The following is a 25,316-nucleotide window of genomic DNA, read 5'->3' on the forward strand; positions in this document are numbered from 1 at the left end:
TTTTACAAATAAAGTCACTCAGAACATTATTACAGGTTTTAGTGTGAACCTAATTTTTTTCCATGCCAAAAATTGTGTAACAGAATTGTATGAAAGTTTCATGTTTAGTTTCTTAAGAAATTACAAGAGCCATGTGTGGTGGGATATGCCTTTAATTCATGAGGACTGAGAGTAGATAGTGGTAGAATGCTTTCTTAGTATGTGCAGTGCCCTGGTTCCCAGTACTGAAGGAAGGAAGGGAGGGAGGGAGGGAGGGAGGAGTGAAGGAGTGAATGAATGAATGAATGAATGAATGAATGAATGAATGAAAAAAGTCATGAAACTTCTCTAAAATGGTTAATGCAATCTTTTTTTCTTTTATTAAGAAAATTTTTTCATTCATTTTACACACCAATCCTTTATCCTCTTCCTCCTATCCCCCCAGCCTCCCCTCCTAACCCATCCTCCACTTTCCCCCACAAGAAGGCAAGGCCTCTCATGGGGAGTCACATCCAGTAGAGGCAAGGCCAAGCCCTTCCCTCTGCCTCAAGGCTGTATGAGGTGTCCCATCTTAGGTAGTAGGCTCCAACAGCCCCACATGCACCAGTGATGGAATCTGATTCTACCACCAGGGGGCCCCCTAAGCAGATCAAGGTACAGTCCCACACAGGCTCCAACTTTCATGAGTTCCCACTAGTTTGATTTGGTCGTCTCTGCATGTTTCCCCGTCATGATCCTGATGCACTTGCTCATAGAATCCCTCTTCTCTCTCTTTGACTGGACTCCTGGAGCTCTGCATGGTGTTTGGCTGTGGATCTCTATCTGCCTCCATCAGTCATTGGAGAAAAGCTCTGTGATGACAGTTAGGGTATTCACCAATCTGATCACTGGGGCAAGCCAGTTCAGTTCAGGCACCCTCTTCACTATTTCTAGTAGTCTAATCTAGGGTCATCCTTGGGGATTCCTGGCAACTTCCCTAGCACCGGGTTTCTCCCTATCCCCATGATATCTTCCTCCATCATGGTGTCTCTCTCATTGCTTTCCTACTCCATCCCTGTTCCAGCTTGGCCATCCCATTCCCTTATGTTCTCATCCCCCATGAATGAATGAATGAATGAATGAATGAATGAATGAATGAATGAATGAATGAATGAATGGAAGAAGGAAGGAAGGAAGGAAGAGAGAGAGAAAGAAAGAAAGAAAGAAAGAAAGAAAGAAAGAAAGTCATGAAACTTCTCCAAAATGGCTAATGCCATCTTACATTTATAGCAAGGTGGGGTTGACTTGTTGAAGGGATGGTCTTATATAGCCTAGGTTCACCTTGGACTCCTGATCCTCCTGGTCTGTCTCCAAAGTACTGGAATTACAAATATGCACTACTGTTTGAGTTCATTTTTAATGTTAAGAATTGCCTTTTAAAAAATTTACTTTTACAGTTACATAGTTCATTGTAAGAAATAATTTTCACATTAAAATCAAATATATAAAACAAGGTATGTTTCAAGTAAGTCTAAATTTTGCCTTATCCTTTCTACTCCAGACCTTTTTAAATTCACTTTCTGGTTTTTTTGTTTGTTTGTTTGTTTGTTTTTTGTTTGTTTTTGTTTTTTGAGGCAGGGTTTCTCTGTGTATCCCTGGCTGTTCTGGAACTATCTCTGTAGGCCAGGCTTGCCTTGAACTCAAAGGTCCACTTGCCTGGGATTAAAGGCATTCACCACCACTGCCCGAATAGGGGGAGGGATTGTTTTGATTTTTTTTTTTTTTTTTTTTTAAAGAGATGGTCTTATGGTGTGGCTTGGCTAGTCTGGAACTTGCTATGTAGACCATGCTGGCCTCAAACTCACGGAGATCCTCCTGGCTGTGCTTCCCACCATGCCTTGCAGTATTTATAGAGTAGAAATAAACTGGATGTGTTGGCATATAACTGTAATCCCAGAGCAGGACAGCTAAGATAGAGTTTGAAGTTAGATTGGTTTATTTAATGAGACCCTGTCTAAACATAAAAAATAAAAATAAGTCACAGAAATAATTTAAGGCATATGGAACTGTATAATATATACTAATTTAGAATTTGAAAAATAGGATTACTTCATAGGTAAACATTTTCTTAATAGAATGAAATAGAATAAATTGGTATCTACTGTTAATATGTGTATAGGAAATGTGTATATATACTGAATCATATATAATCTGTTGGGGCTGCTGCATACAGTTTATATTATCTTTTCACTAAAAACAAAAGATTATGAAGTTCATCACATGTAAAACATACCTAAGCTTCTGGAGGTTTGATGAGTCACATGTTAATGTTTTAATATAGGAATTTGGATAAAGAGAGGGCGGTGCTACTACAACGCCAGAAAAGAGAAAATATGTCAGGTATGTAAAAAGGACATATTCTAAATTAAAATTAGTGGGATTAAGAAAAGAAGTGGTCTGAATATTTTAATGTAAATTATTAATAAATTGTTTAATTTAAATATTTTAATGTAAAAACACCTGTTTGCTTTTTTTTTTTAATTATAAAAAAGCTAAAAGAAATTTTGTGTGTGCTTGAGTGTTTTGCCTACCTGTATGTCTGTGAAACACATGTGTATCTGGTGCCCATAGAAACAGAAGAGGGAGCATTGGATCCCTTAGGACTGAAGTTATTGACAGTTATTAGCCACCATGTGGGTGCTGGGAATCAAACCCCTGTCCTCTGAAGAACAGCTCTTCAGCCTACAGCACCTTGTTAATGTATTTTGAGTGTATAATAATTTCAGGTATAGGCCTTTTTGATTACAGAATATACATGCTCTTATTTTAGGAAACATAGAAACCATAACAAAGCAAATAAGAAGCTTAAATCACCTATTGTTCTCATATATAGGTAACCTTTAAAGAAGTGAAGTACATTGGTCAGAATAATGACCCATTAATTTACCATATGAGATAGTATTCTTTAATTTTTTTTGTTTTGTTTTGGTTGTTTTTCTTTTTTTGTATTTGTTTTTTGAGACAGGGTTTCTCTTTGTAGCTTTGGTGCCTGTTCTGGAACTCACTCTGTAGCCCAGGCTGGCCTTGAGGTCTGCCTGCCTCTGCCTCCCGAGTGCTGGGATTATAGGTGTGTGCCACCACTGCCCAGCCTATTTCTTTAATTTTAGGACGCCATTTTCTTATTTGTATATGCTGCAATTTTTCTGTTTAGGATTTTTCATTTGTTTGTTTTTGTTTTTTAGATAGAGTTCTATTTAGCCCACGTTGGTCTGTGCTCACTAGCCCAGGCTACCCTGACGAAACTCAGTTTTGTAGTACATTATGTTGGTTTGTCTTATATTGGGTCCTCCTCTTGCTTCCCAAGTGCTAGTATTAAATGCAGATGCCACTATGCCCCAGTATGCCACATATTTTTTATTTTGGATTAAGACCAGTACAACCAGTTTTAAATAATAATTTTTTTATTCAGCCATTGCTCTTTGGTAGATGTTGTGAGTTGTTTCCAATTGTTTTGTTTTGAAAAGTTCCTTTTTGGACAATGTTTGCTACAGGCTAGCATTTAAGTGAATATATATATATATATATTTGGTTTTGTTGAGACAGGGTTTCTCTGTGTAGCTTTGTAGACCAGGCTGCCTTTGAACTCATAGAGATCTGCCTGGCTCTGCCTTCGGAGTGCTGGGATTAAAGGCGTGTGCCACCACCCAGCAATATAATTTTTATAGATATAACTGAGTTTCTGCCCTAGGAAAGTTGGGTTCCATTAGTCATGTGTACTGGTGCCTATTTCCTGAGACCAACAGAGTATGTCATCAGACATTTATCCTTCATGACTTAATGTGTATCTTGTGAGTGAGTGGGTAAGGAAAATAAGAACATGTGTTTTCTTTAGGAACAAGGAAGTGGCACTTTGTCACAGGCAGGGTTGCTTTCCTTTCCTGCTTGAAATAGAAGTACTAAAGTGTGGTAACTTTGTTTGTCATTGGAGATGGTGACACCAGTGCAACCGAAAGTGGCGATGAAGTCCCTGTGGAGTTATACACTGCGTTTCAGCATACTCCAACGTCAATCACTCTAACTGCTTCCAGAGTTCCCAAGGTTACTGACAAAAGAAGGAAAAAAAGTGGGGAGAAAGAACAGAACTTTTCAAAATGTAAAAAAGTAAGTTTTTGCCTTTTTATTTCAGATGAATAGATGAAGTTGGTAGGACCTGGGTTACAGGTAAGACATGATGACAGGGAAAGCACGGGCAGCAGCTAAATATATTTAAAGTTCTAGCAAAAACCTAAAAAATTTTAAGCATTCTTACTTAAAAATTGCAATACATTTTAAAGACTGACATGGACTACAAAAGAAACACTGCTCATGCTTTGGAGTCACTGTTCTAACAAGACAAATGACAAACTAGAAATGCTAAAGTGAGGCAGAACAGAGTGTTTGAAACAGAAATAACGGCCTTATATTTTAATAACTTAGTAGGTAAGGAAGAATGCAATGATTACTTATAGCTGTTCTTAATTTTGGATAATATTCATTTTAATAAAGGCGTCCTAGTTACTACTCTCTTATTTTTGTCTTCTAAATTTTATTTGATATATGATCCCTAAAATCTAATGGCAGACAGCAAATTTATAGAGTTTTATTAAATTTGTTAGTTGTAAATCCTCAATGACAGTAAATGCAGTTGTGGTCCTATCAAATTATAAAGTGAACACATTTTATCAAGTATTTTTTAATGTACCCTTTCTATGTTTCAATATAGAAACATACTTCTTTTTTAGTTTTTCAAGACAGGGTTTCTCTGTGTAGACTTGGCCATCCTGGAACTCACTCTGTAGCTCAGGCTGCCCTGGAACTCACAGTGATGTGCCTGCCTCTGCCTCCCAAGTGCTGGGATTAAAGGCATGTGCCACCACTGTCCAGTGAAATATATAATATTTATCATTATTTTCATGCAAATATTTATCATGAGGTTACAATTCCCCACAGAAACACAATGTATAGGGTTATAGCCAGGATCTGTAAATTATACCATGTGTATACAGCTTAGGTGTGTGGGTTAGACTATCTCATAAACTTACATACATATTTTCTATGATATTTACAGTATGGACAAAATAACTTAATAGTGCAGTTCTCAGAATGTGTCCCTGTTAAGTAATATGACTATAATTACTAGTGAAAATATTGTCACATACAGAAAAAGACTCACATTGACCATATTGCTATCAGAGCATGGAAATATATATAGATAGATAAGTGATGGCTTTAAAATCAAGTTTGTTTGTTTGTTTTCTTCTCTTGAGTTATTTTTCATGATGTGCTTTAAAGTTTTTCATTCTCTAATTTCATCTTTCTGTAACTATTGAAGTCTGTGTCTGTTCCCTTTTATTTCTCTTCTGTTTCTGTTTAGCTAGTCTGATAGTTGAATGTCACTAGAAGCACCCACAGTTTACAGCCACATCATGATTACACTGCTCATTCTCACCTTTTGAAATAGGCTTTTGCAGCTTTTCCCCTTTTAAACTACTAGACTGAGTTAACAGAATGTTGCCTTTCTCCAGCAAACATAATCTTTCTTTTCATCCTATCATGCGTTTGAGCTTTTGACTCTAGTACTCAGCCATATTTCGCCTTATTTTGTTACTAGTTTCCTCACCTCTGTCATTTTCTCACAGAGATCACATGCCTTTTACTGTAGTATCTGGCTGACGACAGGTATGAATGCAAACTCTCTAAAACATTCGCTGATAGGTTAGTTAACTCAGCCTGTGTGTACTATGTTGAGATTATAGCTTTGTTATTGTATAAGTTACGTGGAAATTTGACCCTCATGTATTTGTTTTACATTATTTAGTTTAATAAAGCATAGACTGTATAGTTTTGGATGAAATGACTATTTGAGTATTCAAAATGATTAATCCTGGGTTTTGATTGTATTGTTTATTTCAGAATATTGCTGTGTATTATAAGTGGAAAATACTTCCTCAGACATTGTCAGTAATATTTGGCAGGAATTACAGAGTTAAGAAAATTCAAGGCCTGGGTATAAAACTCTGTTCTTCAGTGTATATTAGCTTTTTAATATGGAGTCAGTGTACAATAAAAATATATAATTTTACTTTATATTCAGCCTATTCTTATTTAGTTTTTGAAAATGAATGGAATTAATCATAAATTGTTGAACAGAAAAATGTTTATAAAATCTTAAGGTATTCTTAGTGTTTTAGTAATTCAAAATTGATATGAAACATTAACATGAAGTAAAGTACATTAAAAGGCATTCAGTTTGATTGCCTACAAAAAAGAGTTTATTGACAGCAAATATTAGGTATGAGTGCCCTAGTACACTAGTCCCCAAATCTGAACATCTGAAGTGGTTCTCAGAAAGATTTAGAAATTACAGCATTCTGGATTTTAAATTATGAATTTCAAATTGTAGTTTAAACCAAAACCTGTGAGTGGAAAAACAGTCTGAAAAACATCTGAGCTTATTACATATTTTGGATAAGGGACACTCAACCTTTTTTCTTTACCGAAGGGTTAAAGAAGTAACCGTTTCCTCCAACAAACCATGTTGTTTTGGAATTTAAACCTAGTGGTTAAATAAGCTAATGAAAAGATCCTGGAGACATCCTACCTAATTTCAAATCCTCACTCTTTTGTTGTTGTTGTTACATTTGTTGAGATGGTCTCATTGTAAACTTGGCTGGCCCGGAGTTCAGAGATCCACCTGCCTTTGCCTTAGTTCTGAGATTAAAGACTTGCCCTATCATGTGCATCAAATACCATTTTCCTTTGTGTTTCCTTCTACACCAAACTCATGTTTTCCTTGACGCATGCGTGCATGCGTGTGTGCGTGTGTGTGCGTGTGTGTGTTGTATATTTGTCTCAGCAGCATAGCCAATACTCAGGCTCTAAAATCTGTTAAGTCATATTTAGTCTTTGATATCAAATTTATTCTTAAAAGCCCTATTGAGTTTTCTGTTGCAATGTCCTAGTATATTTTTAATCTTTGTGCTATTACAAATTTAATCCAAGTCCCCACTGTCTTGTCCTGCAGTTTATTTCACCTATATAATTTGATGCTTATAATATTTAGCACAAAGAATATTTTGAAGTTTTTATCCTAGCATCATTATAAACACAATTTATTCCAAATAGTTTGCATTACATTTGTAGGAGAATAGTACTCTGGTATACCTTTATATACTTTTTAATTTCCCTTGTTCTAGCTTTATTCTTATTGCCAAATTATTCTACTTCAGCAAAATGCTTCAATGAACCAGTTGATTCTTAGTTATATCCCAGTTAAAAAAAAACAAAAACAAAAAACTAACTCAGAATTCCATGCTCATTTTAGGCATTTCGTGAAGGATCTAGGAAATCATCAAGAGTTAAGGTAATTATATTAAATTAAGGCATTATTGTTAACTAGTGCTAAATCAAGAGCTTGCTGAGTAGCTTACTTGTATATGTTGGTACTTTATGCTCTATGGTGTCTGCTATTTCATTGCTTAGTACTTTTTAAGAAACAGGGCCTTAAGCTTCTTATTTAATTAATAAATCCTTCTTATAGTTTTATTGACATTGTTACAACATTAAGAAGAAGAGAGAAGCATATTAAAATTGGAATAATTAGGGACTAGAAAGATGGATCAGCAGTTAAGAGCACTTGCTGCTCCTCTATAGGACCTGGGTTCAATTGAGACATGGCTCACTGCTGTCTGTAATTGCAACTCTAGGAGTTCCAACACCTTCATGCAGACACACATACAGCTAAAAACACCAATGCAGTCAAAAATAAAATAAATATAATAAATTTTTAAAAAAATTATAATTAGATTCCATTTGTCATTGTGTTCCATATCTCTCCATAAAGTTTATTAGTATACTCTACACATTAATCCAGAGTCACATTGAAAATTGCAGTTGTAATTCTGAGGTAATCAAGCAAAACACTGTACTATAAAATCATCATAGTCTCTTTTTGGCAATACAAACTAGTCACATAGACTTTGAATTATTAGTATATATTCTCAAGTTTTTGAATGCTCAGACTCCCAGCAGAAGCAAGGCTCTCCACCTCTGCTTTTTCCATAAACACAGGTTTATACTGTTATAGAAGTATCTTTATGATGTATAGCTTTCTGGGCTAGGTAATAAAGGAAAACAAATTTTTCGCTTTTCTTTTGAGACAAGGTCTTGCTATGTAGCCTTGACTGGCCTGGAACTTGCTATGTAGACCAGGTGGGCCTTAAACTTTCAGTGATCATCTTTCCTCTGTCTCCTAAGTGCTGGAAGTATAAGGCACAGGCACTACCACACCACACTAATTCCTTAAATTTCCAGCTTTGTATTAAAAAATGATGCAATGACTATATTACATATTTTTGTTCCTATAATATGAAACAGTAATTATTATACTACGTTTCTGAAATGTTCTCCTTAGATGATTACTCTTTAATTTTATAATTCTTTCTCACCAACATTGTATGTGATGTTGTTTATTATATTGCACATTCAACTGTTCTTTGAATATTAGAGAGTTACCTACTTTTTGTTTCTTGAATTTGTGGAATTTGTTCTGACAGAGTAAGGAAGTCTGAACTTTTAAAAAAAGTTTTATGAGAGACTAAAGGCTTGGAAGATACGAGCACCATTTGCTCTTGGAGAGGACTTGGGTTTAGGTCTAAGCACACACATGGCTCACAACTGTTTTAGTTCCAGGTCTAGGGGATCTGACTCTCCTTTTCTGCCCTCTCTGGGCACTGCATGCACATGGTTCATTTACATATATACAGGCAAAACACTGGTACACATTAAATAAAAATAAATCTTTTAAAAATTTATTTGAATTAACTGGTACTGAACCATTCTTTTTCCCATTTCATCGAATTGAATACTAGGTTTAAAAGGAAAGTGATACAATTCCCTTTACTACATAAAGAAGTGACTAGGAAAATGGAAATTTTCTTTGTTAATCTTAAATAAAAACCCATTTAGCTTGGAAGCGTTACAACTCCAGCAATTCTTGAGTTAAATAAGAGCTATAGAAGAGCTGTATTAAAGATATATGTCGTTATTTGTAGTTTGTTGCAGGTAATTAAAAAATAATTTAAAACTGAATTTATTTCTTTAGTATAAAATTATGGCTCATAAATCTTTATCAAATAATTTATCAATAATGTTATATGTATAAGATGTCCATTCTATTCTTTTTTTTTTTTTTTTTGGCGTGCTGGTCTTAGGGCCCTTATACATGCTAAGCAAGCATTCCACTGCTGATCTATATCCCCAGTGCCACATAAAATAACAATTGATGTAATAAGCCTATTCCTATCAGTTAATCAGCTTATTAAGTTTATTGTTCATTACAGAAAAGGACTAATAAATATTGTTTCTATAGAAGATGAGCTGATGGTACATTTCAGTAATGTGTTACTACTGTCCCTCACTACTCCACCTCCTCCAGTACTGGGAATTGAACCTCAGGCTTTGTGCATGCTAGTAAAATATTCTATCACTGAGCTATAGTTTCATCCCTTTTCACTTTTTTTTTTTTTTAATTTTTTCGGAGAGGGTCTCACTTTGTTGCCCCGAGCTGGACTTGACCTCACAGTGTTGAATTCTTAAATTTTTACTGTTTCAATGTAACTCACCCTTCATGAGTTTCCCAACTTATTTCCTGGCATGTAGAATAAAAATTTAATGAGCTAATTTATGATGTTTTAATTTGAATTAACTTAAATATCTAAACATTGTGGTTTCTACTGTTTTATATAAATTCTTACTTACTTGTGTGTGTGTGTGTGTGTGTGTGTGTGTGTATGTATATATATGTGTTTACATACATGTATATACACATATATACACATGTATGTATGTATATATGTATGTATGTATATATGGGTGTACTTAAATTCAAATAATAATCCTTTTTTTACTATAATTTTAGGGTTCAGCACCAGAAATTGATCCTTCATCTGATGGTTCAAATTTTGTATGGGAGACGAAAATCAAAGCATGGATGGATCGATACGAAGAGGCGAATAATAACCAGTACAGTGAGGGTGTTCAGCGGGAGGCACAAAGACTAGCCCAGAGACTAGGCAGCGGGAATGATAACAGAGACACGGATAAGTCAGAACTGAGCACCAACAACTCACTCTTCAAACCTCCAGTAGAGGTATATGGCACTTGCCAAAAACTGTAGAGCTGCCTGTATATTAGATATATCTTTAATGTCTACATTTCCTGATTCTAGAGCCATATACAAAAGAATAAAAAAATTCTGAAATCTGCCAAAGATTTGCCTCCTGACGCACTTATCATTGAATACAGAGGGAAATTTATGCTGAGAGAACAGTTTGAAGCAAATGGATATTTCTTTAAAAGGTATATTTATTTTTTCTTATGTTGGTTTTCTATAGTGAAAAGTTTTGGGGCTTTTTGTTTGTTTTGCTTTGGTTTGGTTTTGGTTTTTTGAGACAGGATTTCTCGGCATAAAAGCTCTAGCTGTCCTGGAACTCACAGAGACAGGTTTTGTTTTTTGGGACGTCTTTATTCTGTAACTTAGATTGTCCTGGAACTGTTTTCATTCTTCCTGCTTTGGCCGCCTTAAGGCTGCATTTACAGAGAGATAAGCTACTACCCCAACAAAATGACTGTGTGTGCATGAGCATCTGTGGGCATGTTCATCCCATGGCACCCATAGGAAGGTCAGAGAACAACCTCAGATGTCAGTCCTCACCTTCCACCTTGTTTGATACAGAATCTCTTGTTTACTGACCTATCTTCCAAGCTAGCTGGCCTGAAAACCTCTAGGGACTGTTTCCACCTCCCAACTTGATGGAGAAGCACTGGGGTTACACCATGTACTGCCACGCCTGGATTTATAGATTCTGAGGGCTCTAACTCAATCCTTACTATTACATGGCAAGTGTTCTACCTGAGGCACCATCTCCCTACCCATCACTTTAGTTTTTGAATACTGTAACTAGATGCTTTATGTGATTTTTTTTTTCATGTGATCATTTCAATAAAGTTTAGTGTGGTTGGCATGACAGTGATAAATTTTTTAGTGTGCTAACATGCAAAGCCTTATTTCTCAGCCTTTTGCCCATTTCTGTGTTGCTGAATTCTAAAATAAGCCACTTTAAACAAGTAAAAGCAAGAAAGCTTTGCTATCTAGGTTGTCAGTCAGGAATTCTCATTACTAAAGATTACTGCGGGTTTAGCTCAGCGGTAGAGCGTTTGCCTACCAAGCGCGCAAGGCCCTGGGTTCGATCCTCAGCTCAAAAACAAACAAACAAAGATTGTCAAGAGCCTTTCTACCTACTACCTAAGTTGTAACATACTTGCTAGAACCTGGAAAGAATGTGGTGATTAAAAATGAAACTTGCCCTTCTTTATTAGACAGTGTTAATAATGTTTCTGTGCTGCTGTACCACTTTCACTCCCACTGCATTGGAGTGCTTCTTTTGTGCTTTGGAATTCTTGTGGAAAATTGATTTGTTCTTCTTGATAGCCATTACTTTTCAGAAGTATAGAAATATGTTGCTATCTTTAAATCTGTCCTGTGCTGTTTAATACATTAACATTGTTAAAACATTCGCAGTTTATAACTTGAGTATTTACTTAAGCCATGAAAGATACATGTAGTGTATTTTATCTGAAATCTAGTATAAATCAGTTTTAATCATCCCAGGAAATGGGACTTTAAAAGCATGGAGTTATCCTGTACAGGCAATGTATTTTCATTTTGTCTCCAAAGAATTTCTACCTAAAGGAGGTAGGAGAGGTGGCTCAGCAGTTAAGAGCACTGGCTACTCTTGTAGAGGACATGATTTAGATTCCCAGCACCCACATGGTGGCTCACAACCATCTATATAATTCCAGGTCCAGGTGATTTGAGGCCCTCTTTTGAATTTTGTGGGTACTAAGAACACAGATGGTACACAGACATGTATCGGCAAATTACCCATACACATAAAATAAAAATAACGATTAAAAATCTTACTGAAAAACCAATTTCAACCTTAATTGCTTTTGACTTAAGGCAGACACAAGTCTTATTAAAGTAGTTGAAAGTGGCTTCTGGAATCAGATTGCCGATACTCAAATACTTGCTTTATTGTCAACTGTGTCTTTTAGAAATTTCTTAATCTAATGAATCACAGGAAATTGTAAAGTTTTTGTTGTTTGCTTATTTTGTGGCACTGGGTACTTAATTGAGGACCTTTTGCCTGCTAGGTCCATTAAACTATGTCCTCTAGCCCTGTTATACTAAAAGCTTATAATGCTTCTTTGTTTGTAGGCCATACCCTTTTGTTTTATTCTACTCTAAGTTTCATGGGCTAGAAATGTGTGTTGATGCGAGGACTTTTGGGAATGAGGCTCGATTCATCAGGCGTTCTTGTACACCCAATGCAGAGGTAAGCTTATTGAAATCTTAGGGGAAATAGGAACAGAAAAAAGTTTGCACCTCTTTTATTTTGTTCAATTTTTTTTGTGGATATTTAGGTGATAATCTCTAATCATTTTTTAAAATAACTATCTGTAAGCTATACGTAGTTGTTCATTTACTCCTTTAATCTCTTGGGAGGCAGAGACAGTTCAGAGTTGGCCTGTTTATCAAGTTCCAGGCCAGCTACTGCTACATAGTGAGACCTCGTCTCACTTTTTTTTTTTTTTTTAAACTTTCCATAGCTATAAAACTGTAATGTTCCTTGTAAGAGGAAATATGAGATTTCTGTTTATATTGGGAGCTCTATTTGTGTGTCAGATGTTATTTTATGAACTTGCATCATCTAGCTAAAAGCTAGATTTAATGTTGTTATATTAATAGTGTATGTGTACATGCATGCACACACATAAAAATCAGAGGACAACTTTGAGTCAATTTGCTCCTTCTCCCATGTGTGTTCTAAGGATTGAACTCTAAAAAGGTTTAGCAGCAAGATCCTTTACCACCTGGGTTATCTTACTAGCCAAAAAGTATATTTTATATGTGCTATAAATTTTTAAAGCAAAATTTTAGAGTATACTGTTTTTTCATATACCACAAATCAAACATACCTAATTTTGCAGCTAAAATTTGTAGTATTTGGACATAGACTTGGGACAATTATGGCTTTTCTGTGGCTTACTAGTTTTATAACCTTGTCAGTGCCTTTTCACTCTTCTATGTGTATATGTGTGGTGTTGGAGACGAACTCTAGGACCTCACATGTTAGGCAAATGTTTTTCTACTGAACTACATCCTCAGCCTTCTGTACCTTGCTTTTATGTGTAAAATGGTAGTTCTGAACTAAAAGTATCATGAGAAGTGAAACTGTGTCAAAGAAAAGTATTCTTAGGTTTACCATTAGTGCATACTTATACTCAGGATGATATTTTACTTGAAAGAACCCACAATTTCAAACATGCTGAAAGGTAACAACAGAGTACACTTGTTCAGATGATGAGAATGCAGTGTTTGTTCTATTTGGAGTGTTAAATGGTGGGCTGTAGGGGTGAGTATTGCCATATACCTTTGCAAACCTTTTAGGTGATGACTGTTGACTTGTAAGTCTTACAATGAATGGTAGTTTTCCATGTCATGCTTATAAAATGCTTTTAAGAATATTTTTCAGCCGGGCGGTGGTGGCGCACGCCTTTAATCCCAGCACTCGGGAGGCAGAGGCAGGCGGATCTCTGTGAGTTCGAGGCCAACCTGGGCTACAGAGTAAGTTCCAGGAAAGGCGCAAAGCTACACAGAGAAACCCTGTCTCAAAAAACAAACAAACAAAAAAGAATATTTTTCAGTCAGTCATGGTAATGTACGCTTGTAACTCTAACATTCAGAAAGCAGAGGCAGGTGGTTCTCTGTGAGTTCCAGGCAAGCCAGGGCTGCGTAATGTGAGACACTGTCTCAAAAACAAACAATAACAATATATCCTAATAATATGAATAATTTTCCTGATTGCAAGGTAAAGATGCTCTAAATAGTGTATAGAAGTGTAAAATTATTCTTCTTAACAGGTGAGGCATGAAATTGAAGATGGAACCATACATCTCTACATTTATTCTATACAAAGTATTACAAAAGGGACTGAAATTACTATTGCCTTTGATTTTGACTATGGGAATTGGTAAGTTAAGACTGTAAATGCCATGTTTCAGATAGATTAATGTCTTCATCATAATTTAGACATTGTTATTACTTAGTAGGAGACGGTTAAAAGTACCTGAAATTAAGTGTGCTGTTAGCAGCAATCACATCCTCATTACTTATTTCCTAAATTTCATTGTAATGTTCAGACTTTATGATTATTAGCTCTAATTCAGCTATACAGTACTGACTTTACTATGTGAGAATTTTTTCCCTCACTTTCTTATACTTCAACTTGTTAAACAACTTACTTAGTCATTTGTTATGAACACATCATTTTTTTCTTAAAAATAAAAGATGCTGTACCAGTTTTTATTACATTGTAATAGAAATGGTTTGTTGGAGAGCCTGCAGTAAAACTTTAAGAACTATTGTTTTGAAATGTTAGGGGGAAAGACATTAATTTTGGGTTAAAAAAAAAAAGAAAACTTATTTGTATTTTTAAAACTATAATATAAAATACAAATGACACAAATATCCATGTACTTATTTTCCAAATCAAGAAATAAAGCAGGAGATATAGCTCTGTAGTTATAGTGCTTTTCTCTCTTTTTTTGAGGGTAAAGAGGAGGATTTAGGCCAGCCTCAGACTTCCTGTGATGTCCTTGAAGTCTGCTATTCCAGCCTCTATTTCCTGAGTGATAGAATTACAGATGTGCAACACATGCAGACTCTCCTCCACTCTTCTTGAATCTTTATATATTTTGTAGTATTTTGATTTATAGACATTTTAATTCATTTCTTCCTGTATTTTAGTATTTACTTATCTTTATTTATGTGTGTATGTCAGTGTATATGACGTGTGTGGGTGCCAGAGGCTAGAAGAGGGCATTACAGCTGGGTATGGGTTGGGAGCCGTCCAGCTATGGGTGATGGGAACCAAACTTAAGTTCTCTGTAAGTGCTCTTAATCTCTGAGCCATCTATCCTGCACCATCCTCCTGCCATCCAGCTCCCAAGTGAATCACACATGGAGGCTTATACTTACTTTTAAATGCCCAGCCTTAGCTTGGCTTGTTTCTAGCTGGCTTTTCTTAAATTCCATCTATCTTTTGCCTCTGCTTTTCTTTTTCTAATTCCTGTATATCTTTCTTTGCTTACTACTCTGTGGATTGCTATGTAGCTGGGTGGCTGGCCCCTCAAGTCGTCCTCCTCTCTGGCTCCTTTCTCTCCTCCCAGATTTCTCCTTCTATTAATTCTCTCTGCCTGCCAACCCCACCTATCCTTTTTCCTGCTATTGGCTATTCAGCTCTTTATTAGACTATCAGGTGTTTTAAACACAGCTTCACAAAGTTCAACAAATGCAACATGAACAAAAATAACACACCTTAAAATAATATTCCCCAAGTTTCCTTTAGTGTGCAGTCCTTTTACCTTCAATATGTATTTCTACCTTTGAGTTATATTTATCATAACAATTTAGGCTTTTCCACTCTTTTAAAATTTGTTTTTATTTATATGTTTATGTGAATGTATGCCACATGTGTATTGGTTCCTCCAGTGACCAGAAAAAGACTTTATGCCGGGCAGTCGTGGCACATGCCTTTATCCCAGTACTTGGGAGGCAGAGGCACTGTTGAGTTCAAGGCCAGCCTGGTCTACAGAGTGAGATCCAGGAAAGGTGCAAAGCTACACTGAGAAACCCTGTTTCAAAAACAAACAAACAAACAAACAAAAAAAGACTTTATGTCTCCTGGAGGTGTTTTTCTGTTGTGATAGGCCCTTCTGTGGGTGCAGGGATGTGAGGTCAGGCTCTCTCAACTGTAGGAAGTGGTCTTAACTGTTGAGCTATCTCTCCAGCCCCAAGAAATACGCTATTTTGAAAGCCTATTAGTAAGCAGCATATATGTGTAACATGCGGTGCCTGTTTTTTAAAAGACAGGGACTTCCCTGCTCCCATAGTCTCTCCAGGTTTTTACAAACTTTTAACCTCTGTGGGGATGGGGAGGGAATGTAACATGCATCTTGTGCTTACTGCTTTAGGAGATTGTTAGCCCATAGGCGTTGATTGTGTGCATTTATATCTTGCTTGGTTACTCGTTATGTAATCATACACCAGTTTCACCATCACTTTGTGATTCCTTAGCTTAAGACTGAGAATTTACTCACTTAATGGAATGTTTTGAACTTTTGGTGAGTTAACACATGCGAGGTGTTTAAAGCAGTTTCTGGCACAGAGTAATGGTTGTGTAAACACAAGTTGTTGCTATCAGACAGACTTTTGCAGTTAAGTGTAATCCTTAAAGGAAGCTTTTAGAGTACCATGAGCCTAAGCTTTAAGGTCATCTATCAGATTGAGAGTATTAATAATTACTGAGAAGATGAGGGATGGTATAATTTTTCAGGCTCCATTTAAAAGAGAGAAGACTTAGAATTAAGTTTTCTTCAAGGAATCTTTTAAGGAAAACTGGTTATTAAAAACATTCCTTAAAGTATACTAAACTAGGGAAGATCTGGTATTTATCATAGGTGGCATTTTTTTTTAACTGAAGAGTCAGCATACCACCCTCAGACCAAGTAAAGGTGGTTTTATTCCTTAATGTTACCTTGTGCAACCTATAGTATGTCCTTTTACTTTAAAAGACTGTATTCAAAACCAACATCTAAAGGCTGGAGCTACAGCTCAGTGACATAGCATTTGCCTAGCATATTTGAAGTACTCGTCTTTGGGTTCAATCTCCAGTAGCAAAAAAACAACAAAAATTAGTATCTCTATTATGAAAGAACATTTATTTTGTCATATTTACCAGAAATTCAAATTAGTAAAATGTTAAGAGATACTTATTATTAATAAAAGCATGAATTTTGTGGAGTTGCAGCATGAACTTCTCAGTCTTGTCTTATATATTAATATTTATCTGGTTATCATTTCAGTAAATACAAGGTGGACTGTGCATGCCTCAAGGAAAATCCGGAGTGCCCTGTTCTAAAACGGAGCTCGGAATCCACAGAAAATATCAACAGTGGTTATGAGACCAGAAGGAAAAAAGGAAAAAAAGAGAAAGATATTTCAAAAGAAAAAGATATACAAAATCAGAATATTACTTTGGATTGTGAAGGAACAAATAACAAAATAAAGAGTCCAGAAACAAAACAGAGAAAGCTTTCTCCACTGAGACTGTCAGTATCAAATAATCAGGTACCGACTCTCCTGATTCTCAAGAAAATTATTATTATTATTATTATTAATTTTTATTTTTTTGGGGGGGAGGTGTTTCGAGACAGGGTTTCTCTGTGTAGTTTTGCGCCTTTTCTGGAGCTCACGTGGTAGCCCAGGTTGGCCTCGAACTCACGGTAATCTGCCTGGCTCTGCCTCCCGAGTGCTGGGATTAAAGGCGTGCGCCACCACCGCCCGGCCAAGAAAATTATTTTAATTAGGAAAATGTTGTATTTAAACATCTTTTTTTTAGTTTAAAATCATTTAATACTTTAAATATTTATTTTCCCAGATCTGGGGATTGAACATAGGATCTAACACCAGCTAGGCAAGTGCTCTGCCACTGTGCCTGTCCTCAGTCCTTGTTCTGTTTACTTGCACATAGGATTCCCTACAACAGATGCCAAATCATTAAGAAACTACCAAGTTGACCGAACCTGCGCAATTAAAGACATTCCAGATAGCATAGGTTTTTGTTGTTCTTTTGAAACAGTGTCTCACTCTGAGGCTAGTAACTCACTACACAGATCAGGCTAGCCTTGAACTCTGTCTACCTCTGTCTCCAGAGTACAGGATTAAAGGTGTGTGCCACCATGTCTCATGTCTAACTGTCTTAAGTATTAAATTGAACAGTGGAGATTTCAAATCTGCAGGTCTGGTGATAATTTGTTTTGGAACAAATAGAAACATAAAGCCACACTACCATTTGATAGGAATTTCATAAACTTGTTTATATGAGTTTGAAAACTTTGTTTAGAAATTTAGATTTTGGTGGGCTTCTTATTTCACATTCTGAATTGTGGTTAAAAGATATAGTGTATAGTTCCTATTTTATATATATGGAGTAATAGTTTCCATAAATAAGTCATTTCCTTTTTTCAGGAACCAGATTTTATTGATGATATGGAAGAAAAAACTCCTATTAGCAATGAAGTAGAAATGGAATCCGAGGAGCAGATTGCAGAAAGAAAAAGGAAGATGGTAAGTTGGGAAGCTAGTAGCTGCATGTGGTCCTTTGGAGTGGGTCAGCTGTTCTTTTACAAGTCAACTACCTTTATGTGGGTTTCTGTACTTCAAGTTAGAAAATTCTGGACTCATGATATGACATTGAGCATTTTTATTTGGCTTTGTCATTACCATTTAAATACACTTTTTTTTTTTTTGTATTTTCTTGGACTTTTCATTGGGCATTTAAGAATGTATACCACCTTTAAGAAATAACTTTGAACATTTTAAAGCCAAGAATTTTTAATAAATTTAATACCACAATTATTGTTCAGTATGTCTTTTCATTAGCTAAATGTATTGTTTCTTTTCATGACTTAAGACAGAAACAGGTCCTTAAGCTTTGTATTACTACTAAGTCAGTTAGCAAAACTTCAAGATCCACCATGGTTTAGGAGCCATTGTGTTTGTAGTCTTACACTGTTATCATAAATAAAAGCTCTCTCTTCCTCATGATTTATCTTACAAATGTTTTGTCAGTATAAATGTTGGACAAGAAATTGTAATTAATTATAGTCTCACACCTGCAGAATTTGCAGGGATGAAGCAATAGGATTGCCATGAAATGAGTAGATAAATAAATCACAGAGCTCGGGTATAGCTTGGTAAAAGAGCACTTGTACAGCATGTAAGGGCCTGGGTTGATCTGGTGCCCTCCTGCCCTGGCCCCCCAAAAAGAGTTAATAGTGGCGATTAGCTTTCAAAACACTTTCTGGCATAAGAATTGAAAAGTGACTTTACATACCATGATGGACTTAGTGTAGGTTTCCTACATTCTTTTATATTAGGGTTTTCATACTTTTTATTCTATGGGATCTCATGTGTTATAATTACCGTGGGGATGTAAGATATTGGATCTCTGTAGACCTACTTAATCTTTTTAATATCATCGTGGGTATCATCCTCAACTGATTGCTAAAATTGCTACCTGCATTGTGAAAGCAATACAGAGTGTTTCATAGCTTCAGGACTCCAGAACCACTTGCCTGAAGAGGTGAAAGCTTGGAAGAGGTTGATTTGTACATCGAAAGGGATTATATTGAACTCTTTAAGATTCAATTATTTCTTAAATTACTTGCACCTAACTTATCTATGGCCTGTGTATGTGCACACATTAACACTCATGTTGTTTGCATCTATGTATGTGCACTGCATGCATGCTTGGTGCCCTCGGAGGTCAACCATGTGGATGCTGGGAACTGAATCCAGGTCTTCTAGAAGAGCAACAAGTTCTCTTAACCTCTGAGCCATCTCTCCTTTCTTTACGTACTAATTTTCAGTCCATTGCCCAACTGGTGCAGCTTTGAATTTGTATTAATACTTCTGTAGAAGCTTTGGATCAGTTTACAGTAAAGTATGGGTTTTTTACAACTGACTTTAAGAACTGTAATAGGCAGATGGGAATAGCAGTAGATGCCTGTAGTCTCAGGATTTGGGATGTAGATGATGGATGCTTAGGAGTTCAAGATCACCCTCTACAACATAGTGAGTTTACATGAGACCCTGTCTCTCTCCCACAGACTCATAAAGCAATGACTTTGTGGAAAATAAAATGACACTGGAGATTATAATGTGTTCATGTAATTTTATTCAGATTACATTTTTGTCATGTTGCTACTTTTAAAATACCAGTCAAGCCAGACATGGTTGCCACATGCCTTTAATCCTAAGGGAGGTAGGGGCAGATGGATCTCTGTGAGTTTGAGGCCAGCCTGGTTTACATAATGTGGTCCAGGACAGCCAGGGCTATAGAGGACCCTGTGTCCCCCTCCAAAAGATATGTGTGTATATGTGTATACACCACTCAATGCTGATAAATGTGTACGAACTTAGAACATGCCTAGTTTTAGATCCTAGGTAATAACTGCCCCTGAAGTGACTGAAACTGTAAGTTTTGTTAATGGGAGTGTAAAATGTGGGAAACCTGTAAAGTATGTCATTTTTCAAAGGATGTGAAATGAAACTTACATCCTTTGCCTCCTTGACCATAGCTTCAAGATTATTGCAATCTTGGCCAGGTGGTGATGGTGCATGCCTTTAATCCTAGCACTCGGGAGGCAGAGGCAGGCGGATCTCTGAGTTTGAGGCCAGCCTGGTCTACAGAGTGAGTTCCAGGAAAGGTATAAAACTACACAAAGAAACCCTGTCTTGAAAAACAAAAAAACAAACAAACAAAAAGATTATTGCAATCTTATTTTTTAACTGGAATATCACTTTGATGTTTCATTTATTGATGTAAAAGGTTCTTAAACAATTGATATGGTTTTTCTTCTCAAAGCCTTGACTTTGAAAAAAAATTAACTAATTTGAATCTTGTAGACTGTCATTTACACTGGTTATATTAATACTAACAGCTGGATAGAAAAGAGCAAATGGAAAAGTAGCAACTTAAAAAGGAAGTAGAACACAAATGCAATATTTCTGAGAAATTTATGTCAGACTGATTAAAATTTTCTCATATGCATGTCCTAAGAACATTATGGGTTTCACTAGGAACTACTAACACTGTGTTCCATTTACCATATTTGGTAATACTTTCTTCCAAGTCAAATTTCCATGTAATCTATTGTGGTAAGATTTTAGCAAAACAGAATTCTTTTGCTGATTGTTACCTGTATAAATAATACCTTGCTCAGTTTTAACAACTATATTGGTATGTGAGGTTTTAGTATATGGTGTCTTTTACTATGTAGCTATTGTCTAGAATTCTGTTGAGATCCACCTGCCTCTGCCTCCTCATGCTTTTAATTATACTCAAATAGCTTAAACTTGGAGTTCATGGAAGTTGACTCATGATGGTCCTCACATTAAGACAGAAATTTAAGAATCAATGAAAGGAAGACAGACAGGAGTATCTAGACTCCTGTTATCCTTGTTGCAGAAACTCCTTGACTGCTTACTTGGAATTTCTAGCAGGGGAGCACAGCTACTTGTACCCTTGATCAAAGACTGGTCTTCCTTTATCTGAGGTCATCTAGCCTTTTCAACTTAGTGTACATACACATGGAGCTGGAATAGCGTGAGAGGAAAGGGTAGGGCTAGGCAGCCAGATAAATCAAATCAACTTTGGTGGTCAGTGGGGGTGAGAGATGTCTAAGCCAGATAACTTTCACATAATAACATAAACTTATATAAGAACTTGTTTACTGTCATAACCCCAGCTGCTAAGGTGGAAAAAAGTAATTGGCTTTTAGAATTGGCAGCTTAGTAATGAGCCAACTAAATGGACCCAAGAGCCACTTAGAAAAGACAGGCCAGGAGTGTGAGCTTAAATGAATCTTCTTCACAGCCCAGCCGATGTCTGTAGGCTTTGCCTAGAATTAGGCATGATTCTCGTAATTTTCTAAGGCTTCCTCTATATCAGAATGTATTTCATAGATGTCTGTGAAAAGGTTTGTTATTACTTAGAAATTCTGTTGGTTAGCCTTATCTGCACTTGAATACCTTGCAACATTTGGGGTGCGTGACAACTCATCAGGAATTCCTGGTTCTTATCTTGGGGAATAGTTGCCCTGGGGGAACACTATTATTAGTATTTAGAGGTGATTTAACTTAGAAAAACAGTTGAGAAGGTACCAAATTTTAATATTATTAAATATGAGAGCAAATTTGTTGCCAGGAACGTCATCTGATGATAGAAGTATGAGGGACACCATCATAACTCACCACTTTCTCCTTAGTGCATGACTAAACTGACGCTAATTCTTGAGATTAGTAATCATCTTTGTTAAAATGATATAGTAAAGCTGAATGAGTTCATTTTTATAGTTTGTCCAAACAAAATGAGGTGGTTATGGTTTACCTGCCTCTTGTAATACTCAAAATCTTTAAATTCTTCAAATTATACCTCTTTACACGGCAGTGACCTATGCTTTATACAATACATAATTATTACTTGTTTAATAAAAATCTCAGTGCTTTTTTTTTTATGTAAAAACTAGGTGAACAGAGAAGGCAGAGCAGCTCTCATAGAGAATGCCACATAATGGTGCTGTTAGGATTATGTTGAACTGTCATGTGATAGAGTAAATGGGAATACCATATATTACTTTGGGATGACTTTCATTCATAATCTTAGCAATCTTTAATTTATCAGTTCTGTTGCTGTTTGAAAGAGATTTAAGGAAGCATGTATTTCTATAGTAAGGAGTCTTTTCTCTTTTCAGGACTGTGAGATAGTTATTTGGTAGGTGCTCTCTGGTTTCATTTCCTTCTTTTTACAGGCAGTTTTGTGTTTCTCAGTTTTAGAATTGGGGATATTTTACTACTGGAATATTTTCAGCCCCTGGGTACTGAGACTGAGGAGAGGGAGACCGGAAGACTGCAGAGATGTTCTTTCCCCAGGCACCTCTTGCTCTTACACTCTTGCTACTACAGGCCAAGAGTTCTGCTCTTGAGGTCTAGGGATCGTTGTTTTTTGTTTGTTTTTATTTGTTTGTTTGTTTCAGAAAAGGCATTTGTTTGCAGGATAGAAAAGCAAATCAGGAGGAACCTACATTTCTTCTAACACTAAGTTTACCTTACTTATGGTGCTTGGACTAGAGGCTTATTTTCAGTTGTTTCAAATGAGTTTCAGCTTACCCAGTGTAGTTTTATTTTCTACAGCAAGATGGCTTAGTGGGTAAAGGCATATGCTGCCAAACCTGGTGACTCTTAGTGGAAGGACCCACGCTGTGGAAGGAGAGAGCTGATGCCTTCAAGTTATCCATAAGCATTTTGGAATGCATACCACTCCTTCCCACACATACATGCATACACACAGATAAACTAAAACTTTTAAATTGTACCACAAGTGGGTAGAAATATGAAGCAGATTTTTTTTTTTCTTCTGCTTAGAGACAATTATACTAAGAAATAATATACTAAGATCACAAGAACAGTGTACAGGTAGGTCATGTATCATATCCCACATACTCTATCTAAAACCTAACACTACAGCATAACAGTTTATCAAATCCAGTTCTGAATTGGAACCTGTCAGTTTCCCAGCTCACAGATAATGGGTAGCCTTGGGCTTGGATAGAGCCATGGATGGCTTGTATCACAGTTCTAAACTACAGCCATTTAGAAGCTATACATAGTAGTATTGCTATCTCTTGTCTCCTCACCAGCTCCAGTTCCCTATAAAGTGAGTTAACATACTTTTCAGAGATCTGTAAAATGGTTGCAAATTCTTATTCATTAAATATTCATCTTTACACAGGACCATATACCAATTAATGCATTAGATACAATGGTGAATATAAAAGCTGACAGGGTGTGGTGGCACACACCTTTGATTGCAGCACTTAGGAGGCAGAAGCAGGCAGATCTCAGTGAGTTGGTCTACATAGCAAGTTCCAGAACAGTCAGAGCTACACAAGAGACCCTGCCCTTTAAAAATAAAAAATAGGGGTTGGGGATTTAGCTCAGTGTTAGAGCGCTTGCCTAGCAAGTGCAAGGCGCTGGGTTCGATCCTCAGCTCCAAAAAAATAAAATAAAAAAATAACTGAATGAATGAATGAATGAATGAATGAATAAGTCAAAGTCTACAAATGGTTCTATGTCATTCAGGCAATCATTTATTCCCAAACACTTGCATAATTTTAAGATAAATCTCAAAGTTATTAGGAATTTATTTAGTCCTTTCAGCTTTATTGCTATATAATAAATGCTTGTAGAAATGTGGTAACACTTGTGCTTTCTGTAATAATATTGGTGGTTAGTTGGAAAGACAAGTTCGCTGTCAGGAAACTTGTAATTTATACAAAGGCACTACGTTTGAGTGGCCTACATACATGTGAAGAACTTTTGTGACATTTTTTAGGACTTAACCACCTCTAAAGTGTTTTGTTTAATTAACATGTGGTCACACTGTTTTCAAGGGAGTTCAACCTTTACTTCACTTCCCTCTTTATATCATACGGGTTTATCTCAGATCCTCAATCTCACAATCAAAACAAGGAAATATTAGAGTATATCAAAGATGACTGACATGCACTCATTACTGTCTTAGAAGTTCTAGGGTAATTATAATAAAGAAAACTCTTCCTTGAGTATCTACCTAGTGGTTGAGTTACTCACACATAAAAGAATCTTGGGCATCAGAAGAAATGGCTCAATGGTTAAGAGTGCTTACTGCTTGCTCCTGTAGAGGACCTACATCCATGGCTCACAACTGACTGTAACTCCAATTTGAGATCTGACGCCCCCTTTCTGGCCTCCAAGGGTACCTGCATGCACGTAGTCATTTTTTTTTTTTTTTTAACACAAGCTTGTTTCTTCTGAAAAATATTGTTTTTTAAAAGAAGTAATCATCGTAGTTAAAGTCTCCCCTCCAACCAGGCTTAACAGGAGAGGTAATTTTAAGAATTACTATTATGGCTGGGCAGTGGTAATGTGTGCCTTTAATCCCAGCATTCTGGAAGGCAGAGACAGGCAGATCTCTGAGTTCTAAGGCCAGCCTGGTCTACAGAGTGAGTTCCACGACAGGCTCCAAAGCTACACAGAGAAACTGAAAAATGAAAAAAAAAAAAAAGAAAGAAAGAAAACTATTATGAAGTCTAGATTTCTAAATGAAACTTTTTATAAAAAAAACTGAATACAGAGACAGGATTTTTATAGGGGTTTAAAGTAGTGAAAGTAAGGTAGAGACAGGAAACTGTCTAAGAATTTGGCTTTAAAATTTTCATTTCCAGTGAACAAATGAAATCATGTTTTGAATTACCCATTCTGATTATGTGAAAAGACACAGATGTGTGTCCACGAACAAGTAATCTTACCTCTGTGGACCCATTTTCTCTGTGTGAATTCAAAAGGGTAAAAATTTAGAAATGCATTTCAAAGCAGTCCAGTAAGCATCTTTTATTCCCTTACTGAATGTGTTTACTCAAAAAAACAGGAAAGAGTAATCTACAGTTATTAGTGTTTAAATCTCTGCCAGTCATTGCTGGAACTAAAGCTGAAACTCCAATGTTTCGAAGTCTGTGGCAGCCAGATCTTGAGTTTCTGATCTCTCTTTCTTTCTTCCCCACATCGTTGACAAGGAAGGAGGATCTGAGCC

At 36.3% G+C, this 25,316-nt stretch overlaps 1 protein-coding gene across 5 annotated transcripts in view; it reads left to right on the plus strand.

Moving 5' to 3' along the window:
- Positions 1–25,316, plus strand: part of Kmt2e (lysine methyltransferase 2E (inactive)) — a 74,921-nt gene that overhangs the window by 36,294 nt on the left and 13,311 nt on the right. For 4 of the 5 annotated variants that reach the window (XM_036182067.1, XM_036182070.1, XM_036182071.1 and 1 more), the window contains 9 exons: positions 2,300–2,358; positions 3,947–4,119; positions 7,322–7,360; positions 9,917–10,147; positions 10,226–10,356; positions 12,278–12,395; positions 13,984–14,093; positions 16,987–17,251; positions 18,152–18,250. In XM_036182067.1, the coding sequence (XP_036037960.1) occupies positions 2,300–2,358; positions 3,947–4,119; positions 7,322–7,360; positions 9,917–10,147; positions 10,226–10,356; positions 12,278–12,395; positions 13,984–14,093; positions 16,987–17,251; positions 18,152–18,250 (1,225 nt within the window). The remainder of the gene's footprint in view (positions 1–2,299; positions 2,359–3,946; positions 4,120–7,321; positions 7,361–9,916; positions 10,148–10,225; positions 10,357–12,277; positions 12,396–13,983; positions 14,094–16,986; positions 17,252–18,151; positions 18,251–25,316) is intronic. The other variant, XM_036182069.1, reaches the window with a different exon arrangement.

The sequence above is a fragment of the Onychomys torridus genome, chromosome 3 (genome assembly GCF_903995425.1).
Source record: "Onychomys torridus chromosome 3, mOncTor1.1, whole genome shotgun sequence".
NCBI classification, from domain to species: Eukaryota; Metazoa; Chordata; class Mammalia; order Rodentia; family Cricetidae; genus Onychomys; species Onychomys torridus.